The sequence below is a fragment of the Amphiprion ocellaris genome, chromosome 8 (assembly GCF_022539595.1).
Source record: "Amphiprion ocellaris isolate individual 3 ecotype Okinawa chromosome 8, ASM2253959v1, whole genome shotgun sequence".
Classification (NCBI taxonomy): Eukaryota; Metazoa; Chordata; class Actinopteri; family Pomacentridae; genus Amphiprion; species Amphiprion ocellaris.
Window position 1 is genome coordinate 36,209,075 of NC_072773.1, and position 27,334 is coordinate 36,236,408.

The window sequence follows — 27,334 nt, forward strand, 5'->3', positions numbered from 1 at the left end:
TTAAAAAAACACTGTAGGAAAAAACAGAAGACTATCATTGAAAACACATCAAAATAACAAGTCAAAATAAATAAAATAATTTTTCATGTCTGTTTTATTTTTCTGATGGTTTTGCTCCAAATATTTCTTTTTTTTTTCTTAAATTCTAATATTTCAGTTTTAATGGTGATTTTTTTCAGTTCAGTTGTTGTTTTCAACGGCATTTTTCTTTTTTTTTTTTTTTTTTACTTTTTGATTCAAAACTATACAACTATGACTGTTATGGGCTTCCAGATTATTTAGTAATGAATGTAACGTCTCCTATTAGTCACACAACAGACACCAGGAGTAATTTATTACCTGTCAGTTATCAAATCAAATAGAAGATTTATTATAGTTATTGGGTGGAAAACAGAACAGTTTATTCCTGCAGCAATTCATTGATTTGATAACTGACAGTAACACAAGATATTCTGATAATCAAATCATCACTTCAAGCAAAAATATCCGAAATTATCTGGTTGCATCTTCTCAAATATCTGCTTTTCCTCAAAAGAAATGATTCTAAACTGAATATCTTTGGACTGTTCTGCGACTAAAACAAGCAGTTTTAATGCATTTTAGCATTTTTCACTTCTTTGACATTCTATATGCAAATGGATTAATTGAGAAAATAACTGACATATGAATTGAAAAAGAAAAATAAGCACTAACTGCAGCCCTACAATGATGTGACCAGCAGATCTAATAGTTCAGTACATTTCAGTCAATATGGAAGTGAAAATTTATGAAAAATATCATCAAAACTGACTTTTCTACAGAGGCTTTTCTGCTGTTGCTCTTCTTTCCCAGTACACGATGTCAGACTCAAATAATTTCTGCATATTTTTTAGTTTTTTCGAGCAAGTTTACTATATTGGATGAAATGAAGAAATTATTTGGAACTTTTTTTTTTTTTTTTGCCTGTTTGTCTTGATATCAGTCAAAGGCCGTCACTGAAAAGCACATTAAAACAAAAAAATGTCCAAACAAAACAGATTAATTTTTCGTGTCTGTGTTTTATTTTTTTCACTAGATAGTTTCCCCCTTTTCCAAATACAAATATTTCAAATGGTCACTTGTGGCTCCATAGCATAATTCTTAGATGGCTACAATTTCTCCTATTGGTCACGAGAGGGCGACAAAGAGTTATTTGTTACCTGTCAGGATAAAACGTCAACAACAACAACAAAAACAGCCAAAAAAAGTGCATCTACAGAAGATGGAGTAAATGAGAGCAGCACATCTGCTTCTCCAGAATGATTATCAGTGAGTTAAAACTCTACCTGGGGTTTTATTTTGAAAACTTTCCGGGGATTATATGAAGCCTGGACTTCATCTCAGCTGTTGAATGTGAACTCCTAAACGTGACACCACCTCCCTACGAGAAGCTGCTTCTTTAACTGTCAGGTTAAACGATCACTTATCGATGACTGACTGACGCTCGATCACCTGTAGTGACGTAGGCAGCTCGGTTTTAATGGGTGCTGAGGAGGAAGTGGGCGAGTGAAGGAGAAATATGTGACAGGAGCAGCGGAGGACTACAGCTGCTGCTCTCTACAGAACCAGCAGAACCAGCAGAACCAGCAGAACCGAGCCCCGGTACCAGAGAGAGCCCCAACCTGCTGCTGCTGGAGACTCACCTGGACAGGTAAGAGCTGCCGTGTTCCGTGAACTGCGTGTCACCTCGCTCTTGTGATCCGTGGGAATGCGAGGCGGACATGTTTTTCTCCCACCCTAATCCGTCTCCCAGGCGGAGAAGTTATTGGAAATCCAGCCTGGGACTGAAACTCCAGGACAGAAAGTCAAATAATTGATTTTATTGTGAAAGTTACAGCTGCGTTTACAAGTTATTTCTATATTTCTTATTCTCTGTTGTGAATCAAAGCGAGTTTATTGAAGTGGCACGTTTAAAAACAAGCCGTTGTGCACATGTCAGCCAGCAACATAAGTAGGAGAATAAATTTGTATGAAAAAATAGAACAAGGAAAACAGGATAGGAAGCTATCCTCGATTTTTAAAAAAAATACTGAGAAATAGGGCCATTAAGAACTACTGGAAGCCAATGAAAACATGAGATTTTTCTTACAAATATGAATGGAGGAGGAACTTTTTCTTGCAAGGAAATAACAGCAAGTTTATACAAGTTTAATATATGCATAGTAACATGTTTAGTATGATAGTAATAAGAGTAATAACGTGGTGGAAGCGCTATAAGTGTTTGAAAACTACCAGATTCAGGAACAGATTTTATCCCAAAGCAAACTCAGTATTAAATGGTTTAAATCAGGGGCGTCCAACATGCGGCCCGTGGGCCAAAAGCGGTCTTCCAGAGGGTCCAATCCGGCCCTCAATGTGGAAAAATTCCAGACAAGACATTAACTGCAGATTGTAAATTAGTAAAACTATAAATTTAAAATAATTTCTGGACCATGACAAGTTGTTTGGGTCATAAAATAAAATACTCGATTATTCATTGTTTTGTTTTGTTTTTTGTAGGATGTAGTATGAATACACAGTGCTTTGTTATTATTATTATTATTATTATTATTATTATTATTATTATTATTATTATTATTATTATCATTAGTAGTAGTAGTAGTAGTAGTAGTAGTAGTAGTAGTAGTAGTATGTGTGACTGATTGTGTGTCTTTATTGTGATTCTATTGAATGTGTTAAATGAAACATGACTATATTATACATTTATAATAACAGTGCTCCAGTTTCATTTTTATTTAAATACAGTGGCAATAGAAGGCATTCTGATTCTGATTCTGATTCTGGTCGTGTGTTGGTCCACTCTTGACTGGGATTTTGTGTAGTTTTCCGGGCAGCACAGATTTACAGGTCTGTTGCTGTGATTTTTGTGTGGGCAAGTGTGGTGTAGGAGTGAGCGGTGAGTCACGGGTCGAATCCCTCGTTGTGAGTTTAAAGACACGAGCGAGTGGGATCCCAGGTCTGAGCTCCACTGTGGGTCGCCGAGCGCCAGACTTTCATCACATAAGTTTCCTGCCTCTAGATAGAACTCATTTCTCCCTGCTAAGCTGAACTTTTAGAACAGAATAGAAAAGAATGGAATGCCTTTACTGTAACGACACAAAGAGCTGCAAACACATAAATACTGCACGATAAACAGCCCACATCCATTCAATATTGCACCAGTAAATTGCACTGCAGAGTGTTGGATTTAGATTTCAATGCATGTGAGAGTTCAGGATGGTTCTGACTGTTCTTGAGTCATCTGGTTCTAGATTTGATGCCCCTGTAGCACCTACCAGACACTGTAAAAACTGTTTGTACGTTTTACAGTGAAAAACTGTCAAGCTATGATGGTAAAAATCTGCAAACTCTAAAACAGGTTGATGAAGTTTATTTAACACTGACTCATCCTAAACAGGTTGATCAGGAGAAAAATGTGTTTTTTAGGGTTTTTCTCTTGAAAAAATAAATTTCTCAACTCCTGCTCAGTTTTTAATGGAAAAATGCCGTAATATGTAGAACAATGCTGTAATTCTTGCATTTAATTCTCGAAAAAAATCCAGTTTTTCCCAATTAAATGTACATATTGTTGCACTGGTAAAGGAAACATGCTGTAATATTTCTAATAAGTAACATGCATAAAAATCGTTTGTTACCGGTCAAATTTATGTACTTTTGTGTTAATAGCGGACAAATTAGAAAGCAACAAAAAAATGGATAAACGACAAAAACGAGACAAAAAATGTTAAAAGCATGGAACACAGTGCCAAAAATGCTACACAAAACAACAAATAAAGCAAAATGCAAAATGACAAAAATGAAACAAGCGAAACAAAAAGGGGAAAAAAAACAGAAACAAAAAGACAAAAACATGGGACAAACGACTAAAGTCAGACAAACAGAAAGACATAACAAAAACAAGACAAAATATTACAAAAATGAGACACAAAATGACAAAAGAACAATGAACAATCTAGTATTTTACTGTCTGATCCAAACAACTTGTCATGGTCTAGAAATGATTTTAAATTTATAGTTTTACTAATTTACAATCTGCAGTTAATGTCTTCTCCGGAATTTTTACACTTTGAGGGCCGGATTGGACCCTCTGGAGGGTCACTTTTGGCCCGTGGGCCACATGTTTGACACCTCTGTTTTGAACTGTCCTTGATGATGTTTTTTCTCTCGTCTCCAGTTCCTTCGATGCTGTAGGTGCTGAGGAGACCCCCACAGGAGGACACCATGTCGGCCGGCCGAGCCAATCTAATCCTGGAGAGTCACTTCTCCACAGAACTCCACATATCTGAGCCGGGGGATGAAGACTACCAACCCCAGAGCCCACCCACACCCCAGCTTGACACATCTCCACCACTGGAGGATGCAGTGGACAGCATGGTGGTGCCCCAGCAGGTGGTTCTGAGCACCCAGAGTCCAGCGGCCATGAAGCTCGGCTCTCACCAGCTCATCCCCAAGAACTTAGCAGCGTCCAGCCGGCCCAAGAACCGACACCACACCACGGTGGTGACGTTCCCGCTGGGGCTGGAGCACTCCAGCAGCGGGAGCCGAGGCCGGACCCGGCACTCCACGCAGGGCCCGGATCTGTCCTGGGAGGACTACGACAGCGACGGAGACGGCTTCGCTTTGAGGAGGAACCGCAGGAACAAGTCGTACAGAGCCGCGGTGACCAGCCTGGATATCGAAGCCATGACCGAAGGACCGGGACCCAAATCCACTCTGAAACCTGTCAGAGAGGACAGAGCTCCCAGTCCTGGTCCAGCTCGCAGCCCAGGACGCAAGGTACTGATGGACTCTTCCAGTTATTAGAAAATCAAAGTCATTCAGATGTAAGAATGCAAAGATAACACAGCTCTATCTGAAATAGTCCTGCATTAAAATCATTTCTTTTGAGATCTAGGACAGGAGTGTCCAACATGCGGCCCGTGGGCCAAAAGCGGTCCTCCAGAGGGTCCAATCCGGCCTTCAAAGTGTAAAAATTCCAGAGAAGACATTAACTGCAGATTGTAAATTAGTAAAACTATAAATTTAAAATAATTTCTAGACCATGACAAGTTGTTTGGATCAGAAAGTAAAATACTACATTGCTCATTGTTCTTTTGTCGTCTTGTGTCTCGTTTTTGTAATATTTTGCCTTGTTTTTTTGTCTTTTGTTTGTCTGACTTGTCGTTTGTCTTGTTTCGTGTCATTTTGTTTCTTGCTTTTGTCATTTTGTGTCTCGTTTGTGGAAATTCTGTCTTTTGTTGTTTTTTTTGTCTTTTCTTGTCTGGTTTTTGTCGTTTTGTTTCACGTTTTTTTTGTTTTGTGTTTCCTTTTTGTCTCCATTGTGTCTTTTGTCTAATTTTGTCATTTTGTGTTTTGCTTTATTCGTGTTTTGTGTAGCGTTTTTGTCATTTTGTTTCACGCTTTTGTCTTTTTTATCTCATTTTTGTCATTTGTCAATTTTTTTTGTCAATTTCTAACTTTTTTGTCTCATTTTTTGTTTGGTTTCATGTCATTTGTCTCATTTTTTGTCATTTTGTTTCTTGTTTTTGTAGTTTTGTGCCTCATTTTTGCAATATTTGCAAACTTGTTGTTTTTTCTCTTTTTTTGTCTGACTTTTGTTGTTTTGATCATCACGTAAAATCCTCTATGGTTCAGTTCCAGATGACTAAATGTTGTGTTCCTTTGTCGACACTCTGTGATCTGGAAGTTGTAATGTGGAAATGATAAACTGAGGCTGAATGTTGTTGAAATTGAACTTATTTTTCTTGAGAAATTTCAGGTTGTTCATGATGTTTTGTAAAAAGATAATTCCTTAAATGTGAACATTTTTGCACTAAAACAGAGGAAAAATTAGGAGTCGTGGTTATTTATCGGTTATTATGCTGTGATTTTACTGGTCTGGTCCACTGGAGATCAGACTGGGCTGAATGTGGAACCTGGACTAAGATAAGTTTGACACTCCTGATCCAGGAGCTTGACATTTCTTCAAACTTTCATGCACCAGAACCTTGACTCTCTGTTGAGGTGTTTCAGTCTGATGCTGCTGCTAAAGTGGCTGAAAAAAGCTAAAGTTAGATTCAGCCCTGATGTCCGTTTCATAAGTCACAGCCATCAGCGTTGGCTATGACCTTTGTCAAATCCTCCTTTAGTCATAGATGATGGCATATTTCCTCAGCTGCCCTCCAGACGAGCATTGAGGAAGTCTCTGTAGGGTTTTTACCACACTAGAGTTAAAAATTACACGTTTAAGGATTGAAAAAAAAGTGGCAGAGCTGAAGACAGAATGAGAAAAATGAAGTTCCAGTTGATTCCTGCAGTAATAATCTCACTGCTGTCTCCTTTCTAGAGAACCTTGGGCAGAAAGAGGAACCAAAACCAACGTGGATCGTTCAAAGATGGTATGTTCACTGATGTGTCACTCCGTCTCCTTCTCTAAATCTGTACTACAAATAGCTGGGAAGCAACAACGACAATATCTTTCCTTATTACATTGCAAAGGAGTTGCTTCTTGTAGAAAACCTGAGTAGTGGAATGAAACGTTCACAGAAAGCTGGATTTGATGTGTGGATGCTGTGATTTCAGCGTCACGCCATAGAAAGGATAGCTGGAGGCAGCAGGAGAAGAAGAAACAGGAAATCCTTCCCGCTGTATGCACTCAGCATGTTAAATATCAGCTGAAGATGAATACTTGTGCCACTTCTCCTTTTTGAAAAGTGTGGTAAAAGCTTGTAATTTTCCAGTTTTAATTAATCAAGAAGTGTCTGTTTTCTAGAGCTGATATCTAACTGAGGCAGCAGCTGCTGATGATGTTAGGATGAATTATGGAGAATGAAATTAACACATTTATGCATCTGTTTGGTCCTGGAAGGAAATATTTTGATCATTTCTCAAAAAATGTGACATTCAAGTTGTGGGAGAATCACAATCAGATTAATATGCTGTCAATCAAAACTGTTGCCTTTCATAATTTGGTGCTTTCCAGGAAATAAACAGTCCAGGAACAAAGCCACATTGACTTAACTCACTCTTCAGCTTTGTACCAAACAGATGCGTTCTCACCTCCCACACCATAGTTCTCAAATGTTCCCTCGTATCATGTTGACAAATCCCAAGTGTGAGTTTCAGCATTTTGAATGTCTGTACTTACTTCTTTTTAGTGCAGATTAATGAGCAAATAACAGAAGAATCCTGCATATATATGGGCTCGATCTGAGAGAAATGTTTAACTTTTACATGCTGAGGGATGAAACTGAAATGATGTCTGCTGGTCCTCAGCCACGCCACGCCTCTACCAGGACGTCCGTGAACGAGGGCTGCAGTCCACCAACCAGGACGAGCTGCTGGATGACTTCGTGGTGGTGGAGCCCCCCGTGGAGGACCAGGGCATCGTGGTGAAGAGCTACCGGCCAGCACAGCTCACCTGGAGCCAGCTGCCACAGGTAGACTAGGTAGACTAGGTAGACTAGATAGATAGATAGATAGATAGATAGATAGATAGATAGATAGATAGATAGATAGATAGATAGATAGATAGATAGATAGATAGATAGATAGATAGACAGACAGACAGACAGACAGACAGACAGACAGACAGACAGACAGACAGACAGACAGACAGACAGACAGACAGACAGACAGATAGATAGAACTTGGATAAAGGAAATATAACTAAGGTAGACATAAAGCAAAGGTCAGCATTAAACTAAAGTAAACATAAAACTACTCCAAGTGCAAGGAGAGGAATAAATCATGTGCAGACAGAGAGTCTTGTAAAGACATATTCTTCATTTAGTCTATAATTAAACTAGAGTACATGTGTAGGAATCTGTCTGTCATCTTTTCCTTTAATGTAGAATACTGTTCTGATCAAATATTGTCCCTTCTTGACCTTTAACTCTCATTTTGGTTAAAACGATGAATAATAAAAGTTTCTCTTAATGTCAGAACATCTACAAAGGCAGTCTTTATTTCAGATGTAGAAGGACTTCATCGTTGTTTTCATCTCTCCCAAAGGTGAAGGACACGGGGATTCTGACAATGATCACACCTCAGGAGAGGAAGAGACAAGAGGTACGTATGTTTGTGCACTTCTGCATGACATGCATCCAAATATGCACACAGAAATGTCCTGCAAGCTAATGCCACTCGCTTTAACGCCTTACAGGAATCAGCTCAGAGGCTTAACATTTCTCAGTGATAAATAATGAACACACAAAGACTTCTTTCTGCTCTCACTGTTTGCATCATCGTGCAACACATGCACTGTAATGAGCCCTGAGAAAGAAAAAAAGATAAGTGCATTGACAGGTTTTTGATTTTTTAAACCAGAAATTGGCTCTGAAAGGTGCAGCGTTTGATTCTGCAGAAAAGACAGTTAGGAGGTGCCAGAATTACTCTGCTAACTCTCCCTCCTACTGAATCCTCCTTTACTGCATTTTCCACTGCACTGAATGTGCTCAAGGAAGAAGATTAAAGATGTGTTTATTGGCATTAATTGTGTCCTTGCATACATAGAAACGAAATGCTGTTGTAAGTCCCGGTACGGGGAAAGTCAAAACTATAAGAACTATAGATTAAAAAAGCAGCACAGTGTCATTAGTGTAAGAGTGTGTTCTGTCCATCACAGTTTTTAAGGTGCTTGTAGACTTGGACGGTGGGTGAACATCAGAACACAGAGCAAACGGTGTGGAGAGATTCTCTGAATTTGACAAAAACAACTGTATTGGACTGAAACTGAGCCACTTTCAAAACAAAAAGTTTCTATCTGCTTAAGAATCGGTGGAACTGAGCTCATTGGTGCTGTTTGGTTTCTGGTTATATCATCTTTCTTTGGTTCTGGCACTCAGCTGGAGAGAAAAAAACCCAGCATTAGCATGTGGATACAATAAAAGTGGTGATAAAAGCTCATAGCAGGAATCATTAATAGTTTTTTTATTGTGCACCGGTGGATCTAGTGCTGCACTTACGTCAGGTCAGGAGCCTTACATAACAGTGTTTTTAAAAAGGATGGTCAGAATTAATGTGAGAGGCTATTAGCATTAGGAACTGGAAAAACACGATACTACATTTCCCATAATTCCAACCCTGCATGTTGAACAAGGTTTATGATTTTGTGATCTTCCAGTTGCCAGCACATCTGGCAAGAAACTCAAATGAATTCTCAAATGTTTTCTCAGAAGCAGATCAAACGGCTTCCATTAATATCAGCACAACAACAGAGGCGGTTTATTTGATTAGAAAGAGCAAATAAGCATCGCAGACTGATACTGTCTGTTCAGTGTAAGTCCGTCTGAGGGTGGATTTCCCCTTTTGTCTTGTTTCCTCGCTAACAGTCTGAGATGCTGTGTCAACACCAAAGGTCCACCCTGAACAAAGCCGCACCCTGCCAGAGTAATCACACTCCAGCACACTCCTGAGCAGCTGCTTGTGTTGCTCTTTTGTACCTTCAATCATCACGTGGAGTTAGTCTCAATGCTACAGCTGTGTACGGTGACTTTTCTAAGGAAAACGAAAGCATTTCCCTGAAGTTTTGAGACAGCTGAGATGAGCTAAAATGCTTTATTCCTCTAGATTTGAGCAGTAATTAAAGTTGCCCCACATACAAGAGCTTTACCAGGACTAGACTTTAAATAGCATGACTGCATACATCTTTTAGTACAAGATGCTGTAGTTTCAGTGTTTCATTTTGAATAATCGAAGAGTTACACATCTGATTACATTTTAAAATTGTAGATTACAAAACTAGTAACAAAAATTCATATACAGCTGACTACATTTTGAGCTAATCTCAGCCAACCTGGGTGCTGTTGCACACTGTTCTGTGCTGACCTGCATAAAACCCACAAAAGGAATTCTGGGAAATGTAGGACATCCCTGCATCACACAGAGGAAAAGAGAAAAGGAGAATCAAAGTGAAAAAAAGTCCATTTAAGGTGTCATCACAGGATAACTCAGTAGCACCTAGTGTTGAAATGTCTCCTTGTGTTTGCGATCCTTCCGCAGGCCATTTTTGAGATCATCACCTCGGAGCATTCGTACCTTCACAGCCTGGGCATCCTGGTGCGTCACTTCGAGAAGAGCGACGTGTTGAGGAAAACCATGACGACCACAGAGCACCATCACCTCTTCTCCAACATCTCCGTCATCCACGACGTCAGCAAACGGTCAGAGCAACACTCCCTGCCTCGGAGATGAAAACATCTCATCAGTGTGTGAAGCACAGCAGTAGGATCAGTCTATAACTGGGGACCTTTGAAGTCCATGGGATATATCTAGCATACATTCTTATTATAGCTACATTATTTAATTAGAATTGTGTTGATTGTGTTCTTTTTATTAAGTTGAGATAATCATGACAGATATTTCTTTTTTGGCAATATATCAAATTTTATATGGAAATTAACAAACTGTATCTGTGTCCAAGAAATCATTTTCAGCTAAGTTCCCCATTACAAAAACACCTCACAAGGAAGTGTGTTCATTCCAGATCACATGACCTGCTCATTTTGTTTCTATTTTGGTCATTTTCAGTCCATTTTGTGGTCATTTTGTGTCTTTTGTGGCCATTTTCAGTCTATTTCTGGTAATTTTAGGTGTTTTTGTGGTCATTTTGCATTTTTTTGTAGTTATTTTGTGTGTCTCTCATCATTTTGTGTCTTTATATGATAATTATCTGTCTCACTGAGTCATATTGTGTTTTTCTGTGGTCACTTTGTGTCATTTTTTGTCATTTTGTGCGTTTCTGTGGTCATGTTGTGTCTTTTTGTGGTTGTTTTGTCTGTTTTTGTGCTCATTTTGTTTCTTTTTTGGTCATTTTTCAGTCAGTTTTGTGGGCATTTTAGGTATTTTTGTGGTCATTTTGCGCCCCTTTGTGGTGGTTTTCAATCTGTTTGTGGTCATTTTAGGTGTTTTGTGGTCATTTTGTGTCTCCCTGTGGTCATTTTTGGTCATTATCAGTCTGTTCGTGGTCATTTTGTATCTTTTTTTGCTACTTATGTGTCTCATTGAGACATTTTGTGTGTTTCTGTGGTCATTTGTGTTATTTTGTGACACAAAATAACAAATTCTATCTCTGTCCGAGAAATCACTTTCAACCAAGTTACCCATTACAAAAACGCCCCTCTAACCTCTCTTAATGTTGATTTTAGGCCTGAAAACAGCAAAAATGTCAACTATGTTAGAAAAAGGTCAATTCTATATTGATCCAGTAGACATATGGAGTCTACTGTGCTTTGCAGATTTTAAACAGAGCTGCACTCTGTGTTTTTACATCATGCAGTTGCAGTGAATCCCCACTGAGATGTGGCTTCAGAAGGGAAACAGTTTGATTGAAGCTTTCAGGGAGAGTATTTGCCCTTAGCATGTCTTTACTATCCTGTAGGCTCCATGAACATGTTAAGACTCGCTTGCCAAACTGGTTCTGCTGCTCTCAGTGGTATTCCCGGTCCTTTTAAGATGATAATATGTTTGAAAGCGCTCCCTGTTTATTCCAAACTACTTTATTGTGAATGAAAATAGATCAAGTTTTAGCAGCGAGAGATCTGCTTGTTCTGTTTCCAAGTAAAACAGGATCGATGAAGCTGCAGGTCAGAGTGTGAAACTGCTGTAAGACATGTCTGACCTGCAGTATCTGTGTGTGAATCTGGGTCCTGCAGTTGTTTCCAGGGTTGGGCTGGTTTTTAGGTGTCATCTTACTCCTTTTTTGTGTTTAAAAGGCGCTTTGTAAGGGGCAAGGTTGAAAGTCATTCGTCATGCTGAAGATGGAAGAAAGAGAAAGGATTTTACAAAGCTGCAGCAGAAGGGATCAAATGGATTAAACTGCAAAAATAAATCAGTTCATATGTTTGGTATTTTAGTGTAATCAGAGCATGACGTGATCCGCTTGTGTGCTTTTAGGATTGTTTGTTGGTTTGTTTATAACATTTCAATATACTGCCATTCAAAACTTTGGGGTCACTTAGAAATGTCCTTGTTTTTTCTAAAAGAAAAGCAGTTTTTTCCAATGAAGATAACATTAAATGAATGATAAATCCAGTGTAGACATTGTTAATGTGGTAAATGACTATTGTAGCTGGAAACAGCTGATTTTTAATGGAATATCTCCATAGAGGTACAGAGGAACATTTCCAGCAACCATCACTCCTGTGTTCTAATGCTACATTGTGTTAGCTAATGGTGTTGAAAGGCTCATTGATGATTAGAAAACCCTTGTGCAGTTATGTTAGCACATGGAGAAAAGTGGGAGTTTTCATGGAAACCATGAAATTGTCTGGGTGACCCCAAACTTTTGAATGGTTGTGTACATGGAAATATACAAACTTGGAAATATTTTCTTTCACTGACACAAATTACAAGTTTCAGCACTGTTGTGTTGAAATAGATTAATCAGAAATTAGTCAGATTAATATAACCCCAAGGTGACAAGTTTCTAGTTATTCTTCCATTGTCTTATCTCTCTCAGAATGTCAAAATAAAAGCCGTAAATCTACTGTTCACACACCAGTACACTGAAATTAAAATCTAGAAGTTATCAGAATCTTTGTCCTCACTTCACTGTATGTAAACAGGAGAACACAATCCTTTCACGTCTTTTCTAACCTCCCCCTGTCAATCCATTTCCAGATTTTTTGAGGACCTTGAACGGCGTCACTCTGACAACCCACTGATCCGGGACATCAGCGACATCGTCCAGATCCACGCCGCCCGCCACTTCGAGCCCTACATCGTCTACTGCTCCAACGAGACCTTCCAGCAGAGGACGCTGCAGAAGCTGCTGTGAGTAGCAGAAACAGATCTGTTGATGTTCTCCAGTAACACAACAGGATGAGCTGAACTTCTGTCTGTTTATGTCCAAACAGGACCAGTAACACGGCATTCAAAGAGGCCCTGAAGCAAATTGAAGGCAGCAGTGAATGCGGAGGTCTCCCCATGATCTCCTTCCTCATCCTTCCCATGCAGCGAGTCACCAGACTACCACTTCTGCTGGACGTGAGTTTCACTTTTATCTTCCTAAATGAGCAGCTCTCGACTTCAACCTCCAAAAAAATAAATAAAGCCTAATCACGACAGCTGGGGGAGTATGTTTTATTTATTTTGAACACACAAAGCAGACCCTAAAATCATCCCACTGTGGTCTCATGTGCTGTAGTTTGTACAGTTATAAAGGTTATTATTTACCTGATGAAATCATTGAAACACGTCATAAAAAATTATTGATTTTGTTTTTTTCATGAATTTATTTCAGGTATTCTTGAAATATGACAAAACCTGTTGGGTCAAAAATATACATAAATACATAAATGTCCCTTGGCCATTTTCACCTTAAATAAGTGCCTTTATTAGCCATCCAGAAGCCAGCCCTCTTGACAGAGTTGGTGCAGTTCAACTAAATTTGTTGGCTTTCAGCACAATCCACAGGTTCTCTATAGTGTATGAAACAGGATTTGGGGATACCAGTCTAAAACCTTAATCGTAGCCTGATTTAGCCATTCCTTTAGCACTTTTGATGTGTGTTTGGGGTCATTATCTTATTGGAACACCAAAGTGCATCCAAGACCCAACATTCTGGCTGTAGATTTTATTTTTCCTGAATAATGTGGAGGTAATCTTCCTTCTTCATTATTCAGTTTACTTGATGTAAAAGACGAGTTCTGCTTCCAGCAAAAACAGTCCCAGAGCATAATACTGCCACCACCATGCTTAACAGTAGGTTTGGTGTTCCGGGGGTTACCTTCTCTGATCATATCTCATCATATCATAGAAAAAATGATCAAACCACCCTTGTTTTCTTCAATTTCTTGTTCATTTTAATACCTGGTACCACTAAAGGTACATTTGTTTGGACAAATATAATGAGAACAACAAAAATAGCTCATTAGAGTTTAGTTTCAGAGCCGATATCTGACATTTTCCATGATTTTCTTGATAATAACCAAAATCCCTTTAGTTCTTCCATCAGTATCTATGGCATTCCTGATGGAAGAAGACTGTTTTCTAGAGTAGCCCCAGACATGACCTGGTTCATCTGCCCTGTTCCACCCAGACTGAAACTACCCCAGATGGTCCCTGATCCACCCCCATGTTTTACTGTAGGGGCAGACAGTCTGGTTTGTAGCTTCTCCAGGCTTCCTCCTAACCAGTAAGTTGGCTGGATGGACATCAACTGAAAACTGGATTCATCCCTGAAGAGAACCTTAGTCCAATCATCAACAGTCCAATCCTTGTGATCCCTGCAAAGAGTAACCAGCTTTCCTCTGCCTTTCCTTGATGAAGAGCTTCTTCCTGTCCTGTGGGACTTCAGACCAGCTTCAACAAGTCGCTTTCCAACTGTCCTTGCCCAACAAGTCCCATTTCTCCACAGTGTCCACTCATTTTTAAGGTCCCTGGAGGTCTGAGGACGATTCCTGACACAGGAATATGACGTACAGGATTTTTTAAAAATGGATCAGAAATGTGCGGTAATCTGTGCAACTATAACTCTGCATTTGTGACTAAATGCACCAACTTATTAATTCAGGAACACCAGACTGAGATCAATGTGATTTAAGGTCGTGAATAATGTTGATTTGCAGATTTTCATACGGCCGTTTTCTCCTCAGACAATCTGCCAGAAAACTCCACAGGACAAGGCGGAGCACTTCGCTGCAGTTTGGGCACTGCAAGCCATCAGCAAGGTATAGATGCTGAGGACAGTCCAGCTGGATGTAGAATAAATTCATCATTCGAATGTGCACCATGTGTCTTTAAGGTTTCCATGATCATTATTGTTACGGTTATATTCTCAGTTAGTCTCCAGCTGCAATGATGGAGCCAGGCGGATGGAGAGGACAGAGCAGATGTACACTATTCAGAAACAAATGGATTTTGGTAAAATCAAGGTATGAGCTGACCTCATGTTTCTGCTCAGATGCATTCAAGAAAGAATTTAGTCGTAATGCAGATGTAGTAAAACCCATTATTCCGGTTTGCTAATCTGGGCTGATAAATCTTCACAGCCTTTTCCGCTGGTGTCGTCCTCACGGTGGCTGAAGAAGCATGGAGAGCTCGCTATCGCCGCTGAAGAGCTCAGCATCTGGAGGGCTTTCACCAACCGAAGCTACTACCTGTATCTCTTCAATGATGTGCTGATCGTGACCAGGAAGAAGAGGTGAGTGAGAATGGAGCACATAGAGTTTGTTTACAACGCTGAGCACCCACAATGTGACATGATATTCAGTGGGTAAAGTGGGAAAGGACCGGTGTGCAGGATTTAGTGCTGGGCTCCAGACATGCGACCTCTTTTTGAGAGTGTTTTGAGAGTTACAAATCCAAGTGGTCATATTGATCATTAAGCTGTATTTGTTTCGCTCTTACTGGCATATGGTGCTTCTATATTAACCACAGTGGTGGACAGTAAGACTGCTGTATTCACACTGAAAAATGTGGTCAATTTGTTCAATTGCATAAGGGTTTCCTAATCATCAATGAGCCTTTCAACACCATTAGCTAACACAATGTAGCATTAGAACACAGGAGTGATGGTTGCTGGAAATGTTCCTCTGTACCCCTATGGAGATATTCCATTAAAAATCAGCCGTTTCCAGCTAGAATAGTCATTTACCACATTAACAACGTCTACACTAGATTTCTTTCAAACATAAGGACATTTCTAAGTGACTCCAAACTTTTGAACGGTCGTGTACATGCGCTGTTTTTCCACTCATAGAAAACAGCACATGCAGAAAAAAAAAAGTCCCTCGGTCATATCTTGGACAAATCTGCAGTTAGACCGCTCTAGTTTAACTCTGTTCAGGGTCACACCTGTCTGAGCACCGCAGCCATCAAACAGCAGCTACCACAGCCTGCAGTGTTTAGGGAACATTGGTGAATTGTAGCGTCCATCTATAAGAAAATGTTCAGCTAGTGATGTGTTTCGCCTGTGGCAAAGTGTAAGATGCAAACAAATGGGAAAGTTTGTCCTACTGGTGAAAAGGTTAGATGATTTAGTGGCATCTAGTGGTGGGGATGCAGATTGCAACCGACTAAATGAGGAGATGTAGGAGAAGCTATGTTGATTATTGTTTCAATGTAGAAACACAAAAGATCCTCTCTAGAGCCAACATTTGGTTTATCCTTTCTGGGCCACTGCAGAAACATGGTGGTGCAACATGGCAGACTCAGTGGAAGAGGACCAGTGGAGATACAAAGGCCTCATTCTAAGCCAGGGGTGGGCAATTAATTTTCATATGGGGCCACATGAGAAACTTTGACGGTTGTTAAGGGCCGGACCAGTACACTTACAGCTCTGCTCAATATATATCTCAATAAAAACAGTAAATGAAACACTACAATGGTACAATGAAAATGTGGAACACAGAACACAACTATTTAATGAAAGACTTTGTTTTTTCATTTAAACTATGATTGCTGCCTATTGAGTTGTAGATATTTTTGATGGTGTGACTTCCTTCAGTGTGGACATGTGGGTGAGAATGTTGCCCTCCAACTGGCTTGACAGAAACTTCAGCTTTCTCATAAAAGTGATCACCAGGCTGTACATTTCATGTGCAAAGAGGCCGTTGCCTTGCAGCTTGGTATTTAGTTCATTCATTAGTGCAGTCACATCAACAGCAAAAGCAAGGTCTGCCATCCACAGTCTGCATCTGAGAGCTTGGTGATGTCTCTGCCTTTCTTCTCACAAAACTCTTGAATCTTTGCTCTCAGATCCCAAACTCGTTTAAGCATCTTGTCCAGGCTGATCCATCTGACAGCTGTCTGGTAACCAAGGTCACCATGTTCACTATCATCTCCTCCACAAAGACAACAAACTGTCTGTAATTCAATGCTCTTGCCCTGATGAAGTTAACTACTTTAGTTACAACATCAGTCACGTGGTTGATTTTTAGCACTGACTTACACAGCACCTCCTGATGTATAATACAATGCAAAAAATATCAGTTTCTGTTCTGGGTTTATTTCAGTCACTTTATCTTGCATCCGTTTCAAAAGTCCAACATTTTTCCCTGTCAAATTTGGACAGCCATCAGTTGTAACACCAACCAAACTCTCCCATTTTAGTCCCAGCTTGTTCATGCATGTATTTACCTCAGTGAACAAATCACTCACCGTCGTGGTTCCTTTCATTGGCTGCACAGCTGCCAGCTCCTCCGTCATCTCAAAGGTTTTTGTTAGTCCACGTACAAAGATGAGTAACTGGGCTGTGTCACGGACATCACAGCTCTCATCCAGAACCAGGGAGAAAACGTCAAAATTGTCCACTTTGTTGTGCAGCTGAAGCTCCAGATTTTCGGCGATGCTCTCCACCCGCCTCGTTACGGTTCGCCTCCAAAGGGCCACATTAACGAACGCTCCTTTCTTCTCCGGGCATATAAACGCTGCAGAGTCCACCAGACTTTCTTTTATAAACTCTCCGTCAGAGAATGGTTTACTGACATCCCTTTATGTGTGAGCTTTCCTTGCTGCTTTAGCAGTTTAGCAGCAAACTTTCAGATATCCTCCCGATCTGCATCAGTCAAATGTTTGTAAGAAAAAAACGGTACCTTAGGAGATCTTTCAAAGTAAAAGCAGTGCAGGCGTATCGCTTGCATGCATTGTGATGATATATATTTGCATTGACTTTTAATATTTTCCAATGACCTCATATGGGCCAGTCAGGGTCATCCGGCGGGCCGGATGTGGCCCGCGGGCCGTACGATGCCCAGGTCTGTTCTAAGCCAATGAAAACACAGGACTGTACAGTAATGAAAACATAAATATGATTATTATATTCCAGTTCTGCTAATGGATCCCTCTAAATAGATCCTCATACTCGTGCTTTAAAGTTGTGTGAAGATGTATTTGAAGGTTTTTGTCATTGTGCTGATTAAATTCATCTATGTGCACAAAATGACAAAAGTGAGAAAAAAGACCAAAAATTAGGCAAACGACACGAAACAAAACAAAAAAGAGACAAAAAATTAGACAAAAAAAGTTACAAAGCGACCAAAAAATGGACAAATGACACAAATGAGACAAAAAAAAAACAAAAGCAAGAAACTAAATGACAAAAAATGAGACAAATGACATGAAACAAAACAAAAAAGAGACAATAAATTGGACAAAAAAGTTACAGTGACAAAAAAGACACAAAACAACAAAAACACCCCCATTACCAAAACGAGGCACAAAAACGCAAGTCAGACAAAAAAAAAGACAAAAAAACCTACAAAAACAAGCAAAGATATTACAAAAACTAAAGCAACATTGACATTCAGGCTGATAGGATCACTGAGGATGCTTTCAGCTGTCTGTAAATGAAGAGTAATCTGTCATTATAAACATATGAAGCACACATTTAAGCTCCAGATGCAGATTTCAAAATGCATGATTCACTTTTTTTTTGTGAAGAACAACCTGGCTGGACATCTGCAGTTCATGATGCATTTGGTGTTTGTTTCCTGGGGGCTTCTGAGGACACTAAACACTTCCAGCTGCTGGAAGTGGAGAAGCAGAACAGAGGAAGGGGACAGAGGGAGGAGAGTGGTATGGAGATGGTGCCTGCATTCCTGAGATTCTTCAGTGTTACTTTCAGCGTGTCAGCTCGACTGACTGCAGCTTTCTGGTCTGAGTTAGGGAGAAAGCAAACATGTCAGCTCAGAGGAAGGAGCTGCCTGCATCCTCGGTGTCATTTTCATGGTTATGAAGCTTAGACTGTGACCCGGTGAGGAGGTGATCCTATCTGGGACAGATAGACGAGGAATGTGCTTTGACTGCTTCATGTACACATGTCCATACACACAGTAAACATGCAGCTGGTGTCTTGGCATCTGAATGTGCAGCAGTAGTCTTTGTTCCTGTGAAGTGTTCTTACATCAGTGGACAGAATGAGTGACTCTTTGTGTGTCCAGTGAAGAGAGCTTCGTGGTGCTGGACTACGCCACTGTGGAGAACGTGAAGGTGGAGGTCGGGGAGACTCCAGAAGGAAAGATGTCTCCACCGGCCAAGAACAGCACCAATTATCTGTCCTTTAAACTGGTGATGAGCAAGAACAGTGAAGGGAGACCAGAGCAGATCTCCCTGGTGGCCGAGTCCAGGTACTGTCAGCTGCTGTCACATGTTCAGTTGGTTTCCACTGGAAAACACCCAGACCTAAACCTGCTTCTTTCTGTGATTTATTCAGTCACATTCACTTACATGTCCTGGAGACAAGTTTGTGTGTGGCTCCCTCTACTGACGAAAAACTGAATGGCAGCATTTAACTCCCCAAAACCCACTGTTGCAGAAATCTATCTATCTATCTATCTATTTATCTATCTATCTATAGTCTATCTATCTATCTCTCTATCTATAGTCTATCTATCTATCTATTTATAGTCTATCTATCTATCTATCTATCTATCTATCTATCTATCTATCTATCTATCTATCTATCTATCTATAGTCTATCTATCTATCTATCTATCTATCTATCTATCTATCTATCTATCTATCTATCTATCTATCTATCTATCTATAGTCTATCTATCTATCTATATCTATATCTATATTTTTGCTCATTTTTTAATATTTGTTTTATATATATATATATATATATATATATATATATATATATATATATATATATATATATAACATATAAAACATATATATATATATAACATATATATATATAACAGAGAGAGAGAGAGAGTCTTTTTTTGGTTTATTTCATTCATATTTGCATTTTTTTCTATATTTGTTTTATATGTATTTTATGCTTATTTTCTTACATATTTGGTTTTATATATTATTATTTATATTTTTTAGTTATATTTAATGTTTTAGCTATTTTTTCTATATTTCTATATTTATTTCTAGATTTAAGTTTTTTTGTTTATTTTTTGTGGTTGCTCTTGTTTTTTCTATGTTTGGGTCTTACAGGATTAATGGTGCTTTTTATTTTTTAATCTCTACTAACCAGGGTGGACCGAGCTCGCTGGATAGTCGCTCTTACAGAACACAAGCAGGCAGGCATCCCCACCTGCACAGAAGGTGAGTGTGCATGCCGTTATTATAATGGAAGCTTTTTTTTTTTTTTTTTTAAATAGTTTGACCTGAATTTTCAGTGCATTCATTCATGCAACATTAATTTAGGGGCTTTAAAACAAAACCATCATGAAGTCAGCGCTCCCTGTGGCTGTTTATGACTGGTTTTAAAGCTGGAGTGTTGGGATCAAACACGTTGACACAATGCTGATGAAAGCTCTCTGTGACGACATTCTGGTCAGCAGTTATTGATTTACTCGAGCTGATAAGATGAAGAACCGTAGTGATGGAGAGAGTCGACGACAGCAGCAAGGAGAGTGGTGGAAAAGCAGAGGAAGTGTTCAAGGAAAGTGTCTGAGATTAAAAAGGAAACTCAGCGTTCAATGGAAAGATTAGAGTCCGAAAAAATACCTACATCAACGGTGTAATTACTTGCACAGCCAGAAGGGAGAGAGGAACGTTCTCCACTGCAGGTTGAAGAGTGAACTCCTCTGCTGATGTTATTAAAAGGTGTGTCTCTGCAGAGAAAATGCCACATCACAGCAGTGAACCTGACTGGACACTTCAACAGCAGAGTTCTGGTTTCTCTGCAGCTCCACAATGTAATACTCAACTCAACTGGTTTTATGGTGTTCTGATCGGTTTTTTAATCACTGGTTGTGTAACGTGTCATGAAATGTGAATTTAGTGTTGTTAACCATCATCAAGTTTTACTTTTATGAACCACATTGCAACATGTCATCATGTTCCAGGACTGCCACAGTACGAGGCCACCAAAGCCTACATGCCGAAGGATCCAGACGAACTGGGTCTGCAACAGGCCGAGCTCGTCATCGTCCTGCAGAAAGAGGAAGGTAAAGGCCTGGTCTGCTCCATCTCCATCTAGAACACAGCTTCAGATCTGTTCAGTCGGGATCTGGTCTTCTACTGTTCACTAAACACACATCACTTTCATTTTTTTTACATTTTTTCTCATTTTCAATCTTTTTGTTGCTTTTTTTTTGTCTCATTTTCTATCTTTTTGTTGCTTTTTTGTTTCATTTTTGATATTTTTGTCTAATTTTTTAAAATCATTTTCATTCTTTTTGTTGCTTTTTTGTCTAATTCATCTTTTTGTTGCATTTTTGTCTCATTGTCATTTTCAATCTTTGTTGCTTTTTTTGTCTAATTTCTTTATCTTTTGTTGCTTTTTTGTCATTTTCGATCTTTTTGTTGCTTTTTTGTGTCATTTTTTTAAAAAATCTTTTTGTTGCTTTTGTAATAAAAAGACAGGCTTTTGAGGGATATTATGCAACAGCTGATTGAAAAATAAGATTTATGCTGACAACATGGAGTATGATATAGTAGATATGTAACACTTAATTCTGGTGAATTTTTTTGGATCAATTTATGCAAGAAATGTCTTTATTTATGCAGCGAAGACCACATAGTGGAAATCTCCTACAGAGTATTTGTAACTTCCAGTAAACTGTGTCTTTCCCAGCATGGTGCTACGGGGAGAGGATGCGGGACGGAGAGAGAGGCTGGTTTCCTGCCAGCTGTGCCACAGAGATCACCAACCCCACCGCCATGGAGAGCAATGTACAGCGAATGAAACGCTTACGCAAAGAGACCAATGTTTGAGTGACTCTGGGCGGGAATCCTGTTCTAGCAGGATGTACGGGGGTGGACGAAATAATAGGAACACCTTCAGGAACATTAGTGATGCACAATGTTCAGCTTTTGTTGAGACTGCATTGATGGTGAATCATGCCGAACACTAGGAAACTAATTACTGGAACAGTGAGCCACGTGTACATCACGGACAGACTGGGAGACGTTTAGCAGGCAGAAAAATCATCTTAAAGTGGTCCAACATGAATCCAGAGTAATCGTGAGCTTCCTGGTTCTAGTCAGCATCAGTGTTATCTATTGCTGTCCACACCACTTCACCACTCCATCTCATTAAACGAATAATGTCATTTTAATATACTTGCTGTAGTGAAAATTAATCAGTAAATTGTTTGCACACACTCTAGGATGAGACATTTCTTGCCTGCACTTTGTCTCAATAAGAAGTCAATATGAGTAACTTGATCTATATCCTGGTTACATTATTTTGTAAAATATATTGTGTTTGTGTCAGAGTTGTTGTGTTGGGTTTCTGTATTATCCTGGTGTGACATTTGCCAACTTCAATGCAGTTTATGATACGCTGTTGCATTGTTGAATTTGGTTAATGGTCTAAATATATGGAATGAAAACATTCCAGCTGAACTGTCTGTTGAGTGAGTTCTGTGGTTTTTTGTTGTTCATAGCCTGTATACTTGAAAAAAAAATAAAGCCACCACGACAAAGTTTTCCTGGCTTCTGAACTTTTATTTGAGCTTGCGTTTTGTTAAAATGTTTGAATACATAAAAAGTTATTTAAAAATGTCAAACTGACCAGATATCAAATTCCATTTAATCTTTAAAAACCATTTGGTGTAAAAACTTAGGACAGATTTAGAAAAACATTTGCTGTTTCCCCAAAACATTTTGTAGCTGTCACATAAAAATAATGGAAAAAAAACAGGTCTGCATAGATTCTGCAGGCAATCGGTGGTAATCTGGTCAAATGCATGGTGCAAGCTTGTGACGTCGTCAAGTCAAATCTTTATTGCTCAGATCTTGTATGATGTTTCTTCTTGTTGACAAAAAAACTGGAAAAAAGGAAAATTAGCAGATTAGTCTGTTGTTCGCCTCAGGCATGCATTTCTGTTAAACATTCTGCATGTAGTCATTTAGTATCCTGCATGATCAGGCGCCTTAAAATCATCGGCAGATTGCAGAAAAAGGATCTAAAGCTGTTGCTCATATGGAGGCCAGACGATAGAAGAGGGCTCTATGTTGCTAGGCAGTTTATTTAATCCACTATTATCTCATCCTTTGGATTATCATCTACAGAGCTGAAGAAGTGGAAATGACAAGGCTAGGCAACCCCACTCACATCTACTGTTTCCCAGCATGCACTGTCAGCCCCAAATGTTGCATCTGAACAAGACATCTCAATCAACATATTGACTAAAGCAAACAGAAACGATCAAAGTGCAGACAGGTGAGTCAGTGAGGCTCCAGACTCACCCGGACGATGGTAAAAGATGGTAGGTGCCGGTGGGCAGGTTGTTTCCTACTCAGCCCCACCCTGCTGGGCCTCGGGAGCGGACGTTTTCTCTGCAGATGGGTCACCTCCTGTCTTGGCCTCCTTGGTTTCCTGGCCGGGCTTACCACCAGTTGTTTGGCGTCTGCGACGGTAGTTGAAGTTACGGCGGTAGCGCCGCTGGCGGGGCTGTTGATTTTGTCCACCTTCGCCGCCCTGATTCTCCTTGTCCTCCTCGCCGTCCCGCACCGGTCTGGGACGGGGTGGACCCCTGAAGACGAAAAGCGAAAAGGAAGAAGCTGTAAACAGTAACCGTACTTGTAATTATGAAGTAGAAACACCATGCTGAGAATAAATCATTCACTGAGACAAGATGCAGGTATAAAGTCACATAACTGATGCAAAATAAAATGTACATGAGCCAAATTTGGATGCACAGCTGGAGTTTGAGGTTAGGCTGCAATAAAAGGGGAGTTTCTCTGACCAAACGTGTGGCGTTCATCATCATTAAAAGGTTCATTTTAAGAGTGAATTTTCAGTTGGTGGATGCAAAGTTAGGATCCAGACAGCACAAAGCTTTACTCTCCCAATATTGCAGCCCTGCATCAATGAAGCCAACATGCAAACCTTGGTCTGAACCTTTGTCGGAAGCCTCTGTAGTAGTTCTGCCTCACTGGTTTGTTGCCCTGGTCTGGACCACCCTGGTTCTCGTCACCCTCACCTCCCTGAAAGCAAACAGATCAAAGAACAACTGACACAGAATTTTTTAGACCAAACTCAGATCATTTGTTCCTTAGTACACGTGTTCTGGTAGCAAAAGCCCACCATCAGGCAGTTCTGCATAGTTGATTTTAGGGGCCCATTTGGGTCAATTTGCAAAATACTGGCAAGACCCCCGATACACCAAGATTTATTGATCACAACCACGTGAGTGTCGGAAAGGAGAGGGTCGAGAGTTGACTGCAACGTGTCGGGGACAGCTCGGTGTCTGTTTCAGGATAGTAGCCCTGTGACAGCGTACCTCTGTCATCTCTCCGCGTGGTGCGTTGGTGTACGGGGGCCGGCGGCCGTAGCGTCTACGTACAAAGTATGGCGGGTAGCGCCGTCTGCCAGGGTAAGCGGGTCTCCGCTGCTGCTGCTGCTGCTGGGAGTCTCCTTCAGGGGCGCTCTCTCCCCCATCTCTGCTGCCTTTGTCGCGTCCTCCGCTGCTTGGCTCACCCTCTCCGTCACTCTGGTAGTTCTCTGGATAGTCTCCTCCACGGGGAGGGCCCCTCCTTCGTGGGTAGCGCCTGTAACGGTTCCTGTCAGCGGCGTACTTACTGCCTTGGACTGCGACACCTCCTGGGCCGGTGACATTTGCTGCCTCTGCTCCCTGTGGGACATTTTAAAGAAACATATTTGGCCAGATTAATGATCGCGAGATCGAAAGGTGGGATGTTTTCTGTCGAAGCTGCAGAATTAAATCAGAAATGAGATTGTCATAAAACTGACGTAAAAACCAAAGAAATACTTACCTTCTCCCCCTCAACTACATCAAACTCCACAGTCTCTCCATCTCCAACACTGCGAAGGTATTTCCTCGGGTTGTTCTTTTTGATGGCTGTCTGAAATCGCAAATAGTTCTGTTTTATTAATTTTATTACCAGATTCATTAAACTAAAAGTACCATGAGCAGCAACTTACCTGGTGTACAAAAACGTCCTCTTTTGTATCATTCCTAAACAAAGGAAGAAAAAAGCTCTCAGTTAGCAGTATTCTGCTGAGCCACAAAACGCAACGTCTCTGCAGACAGACTGTAACTGGGCCAGTAAGTGTACGGATTAATTAAGAATTGCACATAACAACAGTGTGGAGACCAGCAGATAAATCATCTGGTCGGCTTTGTAAGCATATCATAGCCATAATAGGATTGGGAATGTTCTCTAACACACAGCTGATACCAGGGTGTTTAGGAAGCAGCGCTGGGGGTCCCACTCACCTATTGATGAAACCATATCCATTCCTGACGTTGAACCATTTGACTGTACCCAAGACTTTTGTTGCTGCAATGAGATTCAGTGAAATGAAATCATTAAATGAGTTTAAACTTGTGCCATGATTAAGAACACATACAGTGATTCTGAGCTTTAAAAATGCGTCTGTGCTTCATGAGACATCAACTGATGACAAACTGAGAAGGAATCAAATGAGAACAGATGATGAAAAACTAACCACAGATAATGTGGGAGTTATATTTAACTACCAACTGTCACTCTTATTATAGACCCTGATGCTTAGGAGTGCCTTGTGTCAGCTGCACTCGGTGTGATCCATTACGCGCCGGCACAGACAGACCGCACTATTCCTCAAACATTTCCTCACTATCTGTGCCTCTGACATATGTAGTTACGGTGCGGCGTGCCAAATTCGGATGCAATAACAACATAATGGCTGTAGCAGCTAGCGTATCAAAGTTCAACTACTATAGACCTACTGCCCCATTTTAGGACGCACTGCTGCACAGGACATGAGCGGGCACACGTGGTAGAGTCGCGCCCGGATACGTTAGCAAGCCGCGGTGAGCCCAGCTGGCTCTTTAGCATAGCAATGTGGCTAAGTGGATCTGAACCATGTGGTTGGATTAGAGCCAGGAAGCGAAATCTAACTAAACACGACAGATAGCACCTATTGTGGCCAAAGATTTGCCAAATTTAGAATCTAGGCGGTTTTTGTAATACCTTTCAGTGAACCGTGCCACCAAATTGCAAGAGAAATCAGTTGGAATCGCACGGCGGACATTTTGGGTGGCCCCTTCAGCCATGTAAATAGCTAAAGTTAGCACGCTAGGCTAATGTAGCTCCGTTAGCCTAACTGTTAGGCCCAGAAATTCGACCGAAATTACACGACCGCGGACAACTGTGCTCTCGTGTATTTGAAACACAGCCTTAATATAACAGTCCAACCAACCGCATTAAACAAGAGTCTCTATATGCTTCGACTGTTTTACATTAAATAAATATTCCGACAGGGAACCAGGCTCTTTGGCGTGAACAAAGGGACGGCAGCTAACGTTAGCCTGCGTTGGACGCAACCAGCTATCGGTGTAAAATAACTTCATGTTCCGCAGTGACGCTCAAATGTCAGTTGGGAAAATTAAAACCGACGTTGGTTTCACGATGCCTCAACGGTAACCGCTCCGCCGTGCTGTCTAAACGGCAAACTGGCGTCGACGTATAAGGCACACGTCCCGGTAACGGATAGACACAACTTCACCGATCCTCCATGTGACGGGCTGCCGGTATCACGGTACTCCGCGGAGGAAATCTGATGTGATTAACTGACTAAAAATCACACGATTACTCAGCTCTAATGTTCTCTTCAATCAATACATTATCTAGGATTTAATCAACTGATACGACGCGCAAGTAAAACGGTAAAGCACCGATCAAACTGTTCGATCTTCCAACGGACACTTTCAATTAGCTAAAATCAACGTTACGACTAACGTGTCGCTAATGACAGCAAAAGCAAATTATTTTTTTACTTTGCTTAACGGAAAACTAAAGTATCCCATTTAGGTCAAACCCCAGACATCCCGCAAGCGATCCAAAATGGACAGAAATGTAAGGTCTAATTTGCTATGTTACCGTTGGGTTTCGTTATTAGCCCTGTCGGAATAAGGTTTTGTTCAACGGTAAATCGGCTCCGTAATGTTAGCAACCGCCACTTTTGCGCATCGCCTCTCCGCTGCCACAAACCACCACGCTAGCTAACTAGTTAGCCTAACTAGCTCCGGCAGGCAGCCTTACCGATGACCTTCTTATCCCCCGCGGAAGCTGCGGCTGCCGGGCTGGATGGGCTCTCCGCATCGGCAGCAGGCTGCGGCGGTTGTTGTTGTGTCTCGGCCTCGCTGCTCATGGTTACTACTGGTTGGTAATGGCTTCTGCCGGCGGCGGCTCTCTGCTGTGTTTCCCGGTGCTAGATGGTAACCTGGGCCGGCGGTGGTGGGGGCTACTGCCTTCGGGCTCTCTGCTTTCCTCTTTCCGCTCCCGTTGCCGATCGAACTGGGCAGAATGTGAAACTGTGCCGGGGAATGTTCCTGGTCGGCGGCCCGCCCAGCGAGCCTTCCGATTGGCTAGAACGCGTAACCGAAAGCGATACGCGTTCCGACTGGCTGAGACGGCTGTCGGTTTTGTTCAGGGAAGCGTTTGATAACATGATTGGTTAAAAAGACGCCGT

The 27,334-nt window shown here is 40.8% G+C and overlaps 2 protein-coding genes across 5 annotated transcripts; one reads left to right on the forward strand and one right to left on the reverse strand.

Annotated features, from left to right (window-relative positions):
• Nucleotides 1–1,380: 1,380 nt before the first annotated feature.
• Nucleotides 1,381–22,337, forward strand: arhgef16 (Rho guanine nucleotide exchange factor (GEF) 16). The gene is made up of 15 exons (XM_023270839.3): nucleotides 1,381–1,669; nucleotides 4,193–4,794; nucleotides 6,344–6,395; nucleotides 7,273–7,436; nucleotides 8,011–8,067; nucleotides 10,000–10,160; nucleotides 12,619–12,771; nucleotides 12,855–12,984; nucleotides 14,595–14,669; nucleotides 14,781–14,873; nucleotides 14,991–15,142; nucleotides 18,882–19,067; nucleotides 19,934–20,004; nucleotides 20,751–20,852; nucleotides 21,482–22,337. Exons 2-15 carry the CDS (start codon nucleotides 4,240–4,242, stop codon nucleotides 21,619–21,621), a joined length of 2,091 nt encoding a protein of 696 aa, XP_023126607.1. The 5' UTR covers nucleotides 1,381–1,669; nucleotides 4,193–4,239; the 3' UTR covers nucleotides 21,622–22,337.
• On the reverse strand, nucleotides 22,336–27,173 carry ybx1 (Y box binding protein 1). Of its 4 annotated transcripts, none has more exons than XM_023270841.3 (8): nucleotides 26,905–27,173; nucleotides 25,095–25,158; nucleotides 24,800–24,833; nucleotides 24,631–24,720; nucleotides 24,138–24,488; nucleotides 23,756–23,841; nucleotides 23,101–23,387; nucleotides 22,336–22,679 (listed from the first exon to the last, which is right to left on the reverse strand). In XM_023270841.3, the coding sequence occupies exons 1-7, from the start codon at nucleotides 27,011–27,013 to the stop codon at nucleotides 23,147–23,149; spliced, it is 975 nt and encodes a 324-aa protein (XP_023126609.2). In that variant the 5' UTR covers nucleotides 27,014–27,173; the 3' UTR covers nucleotides 22,336–22,679; nucleotides 23,101–23,146. The 4 variants fall into 4 exon arrangements, with proteins under 4 accessions (XP_023126609.2, XP_023126608.2, XP_023126611.2 ...); XM_023270840.3 differs by having other exon boundaries at nucleotides 23,744–23,841; XM_023270843.3 differs by having other exon boundaries at nucleotides 24,201–24,488; nucleotides 26,905–27,172.
• Between the last annotated feature and the right edge of the window lie 161 nt (nucleotides 27,174–27,334).

Coding starts and splice junctions, on each gene's coding strand:
- arhgef16 (XM_023270839.3), top strand. CDS start 4,240: ATGTCGGCCGGCCGAGCCAATCTAATCCTGGAGAGTCACTTCTCCACA. Junction 8,068..9,999: donor AGGAGAGGAAGAGACAAGAG/GTACGTATGTTT, acceptor ATCCTTCCGCAG/GCCATTTTTGAGATCATCAC. Junction 12,772..12,854: donor AGGACGCTGCAGAAGCTGCT/GTGAGTAGCAGA, acceptor ATGTCCAAACAG/GACCAGTAACACGGCATTCA.
- ybx1 (XM_023270840.3), bottom strand. CDS start 27,013: ATGAGCAGCGAGGCCGAGACACAACAACAACCGCCGCAGCCTGCTGCC. Junction 24,834..25,094: donor GGATATGGTTTCATCAATAG/GTGAGTGGGACC, acceptor TCCTTTGTTTAG/GAATGATACAAAAGAGGACG. Junction 24,489..24,630: donor ATGTAGTTGAGGGGGAGAAG/GTAAGTATTTCT, acceptor AATGTCCCACAG/GGAGCAGAGGCAGCAAATGT.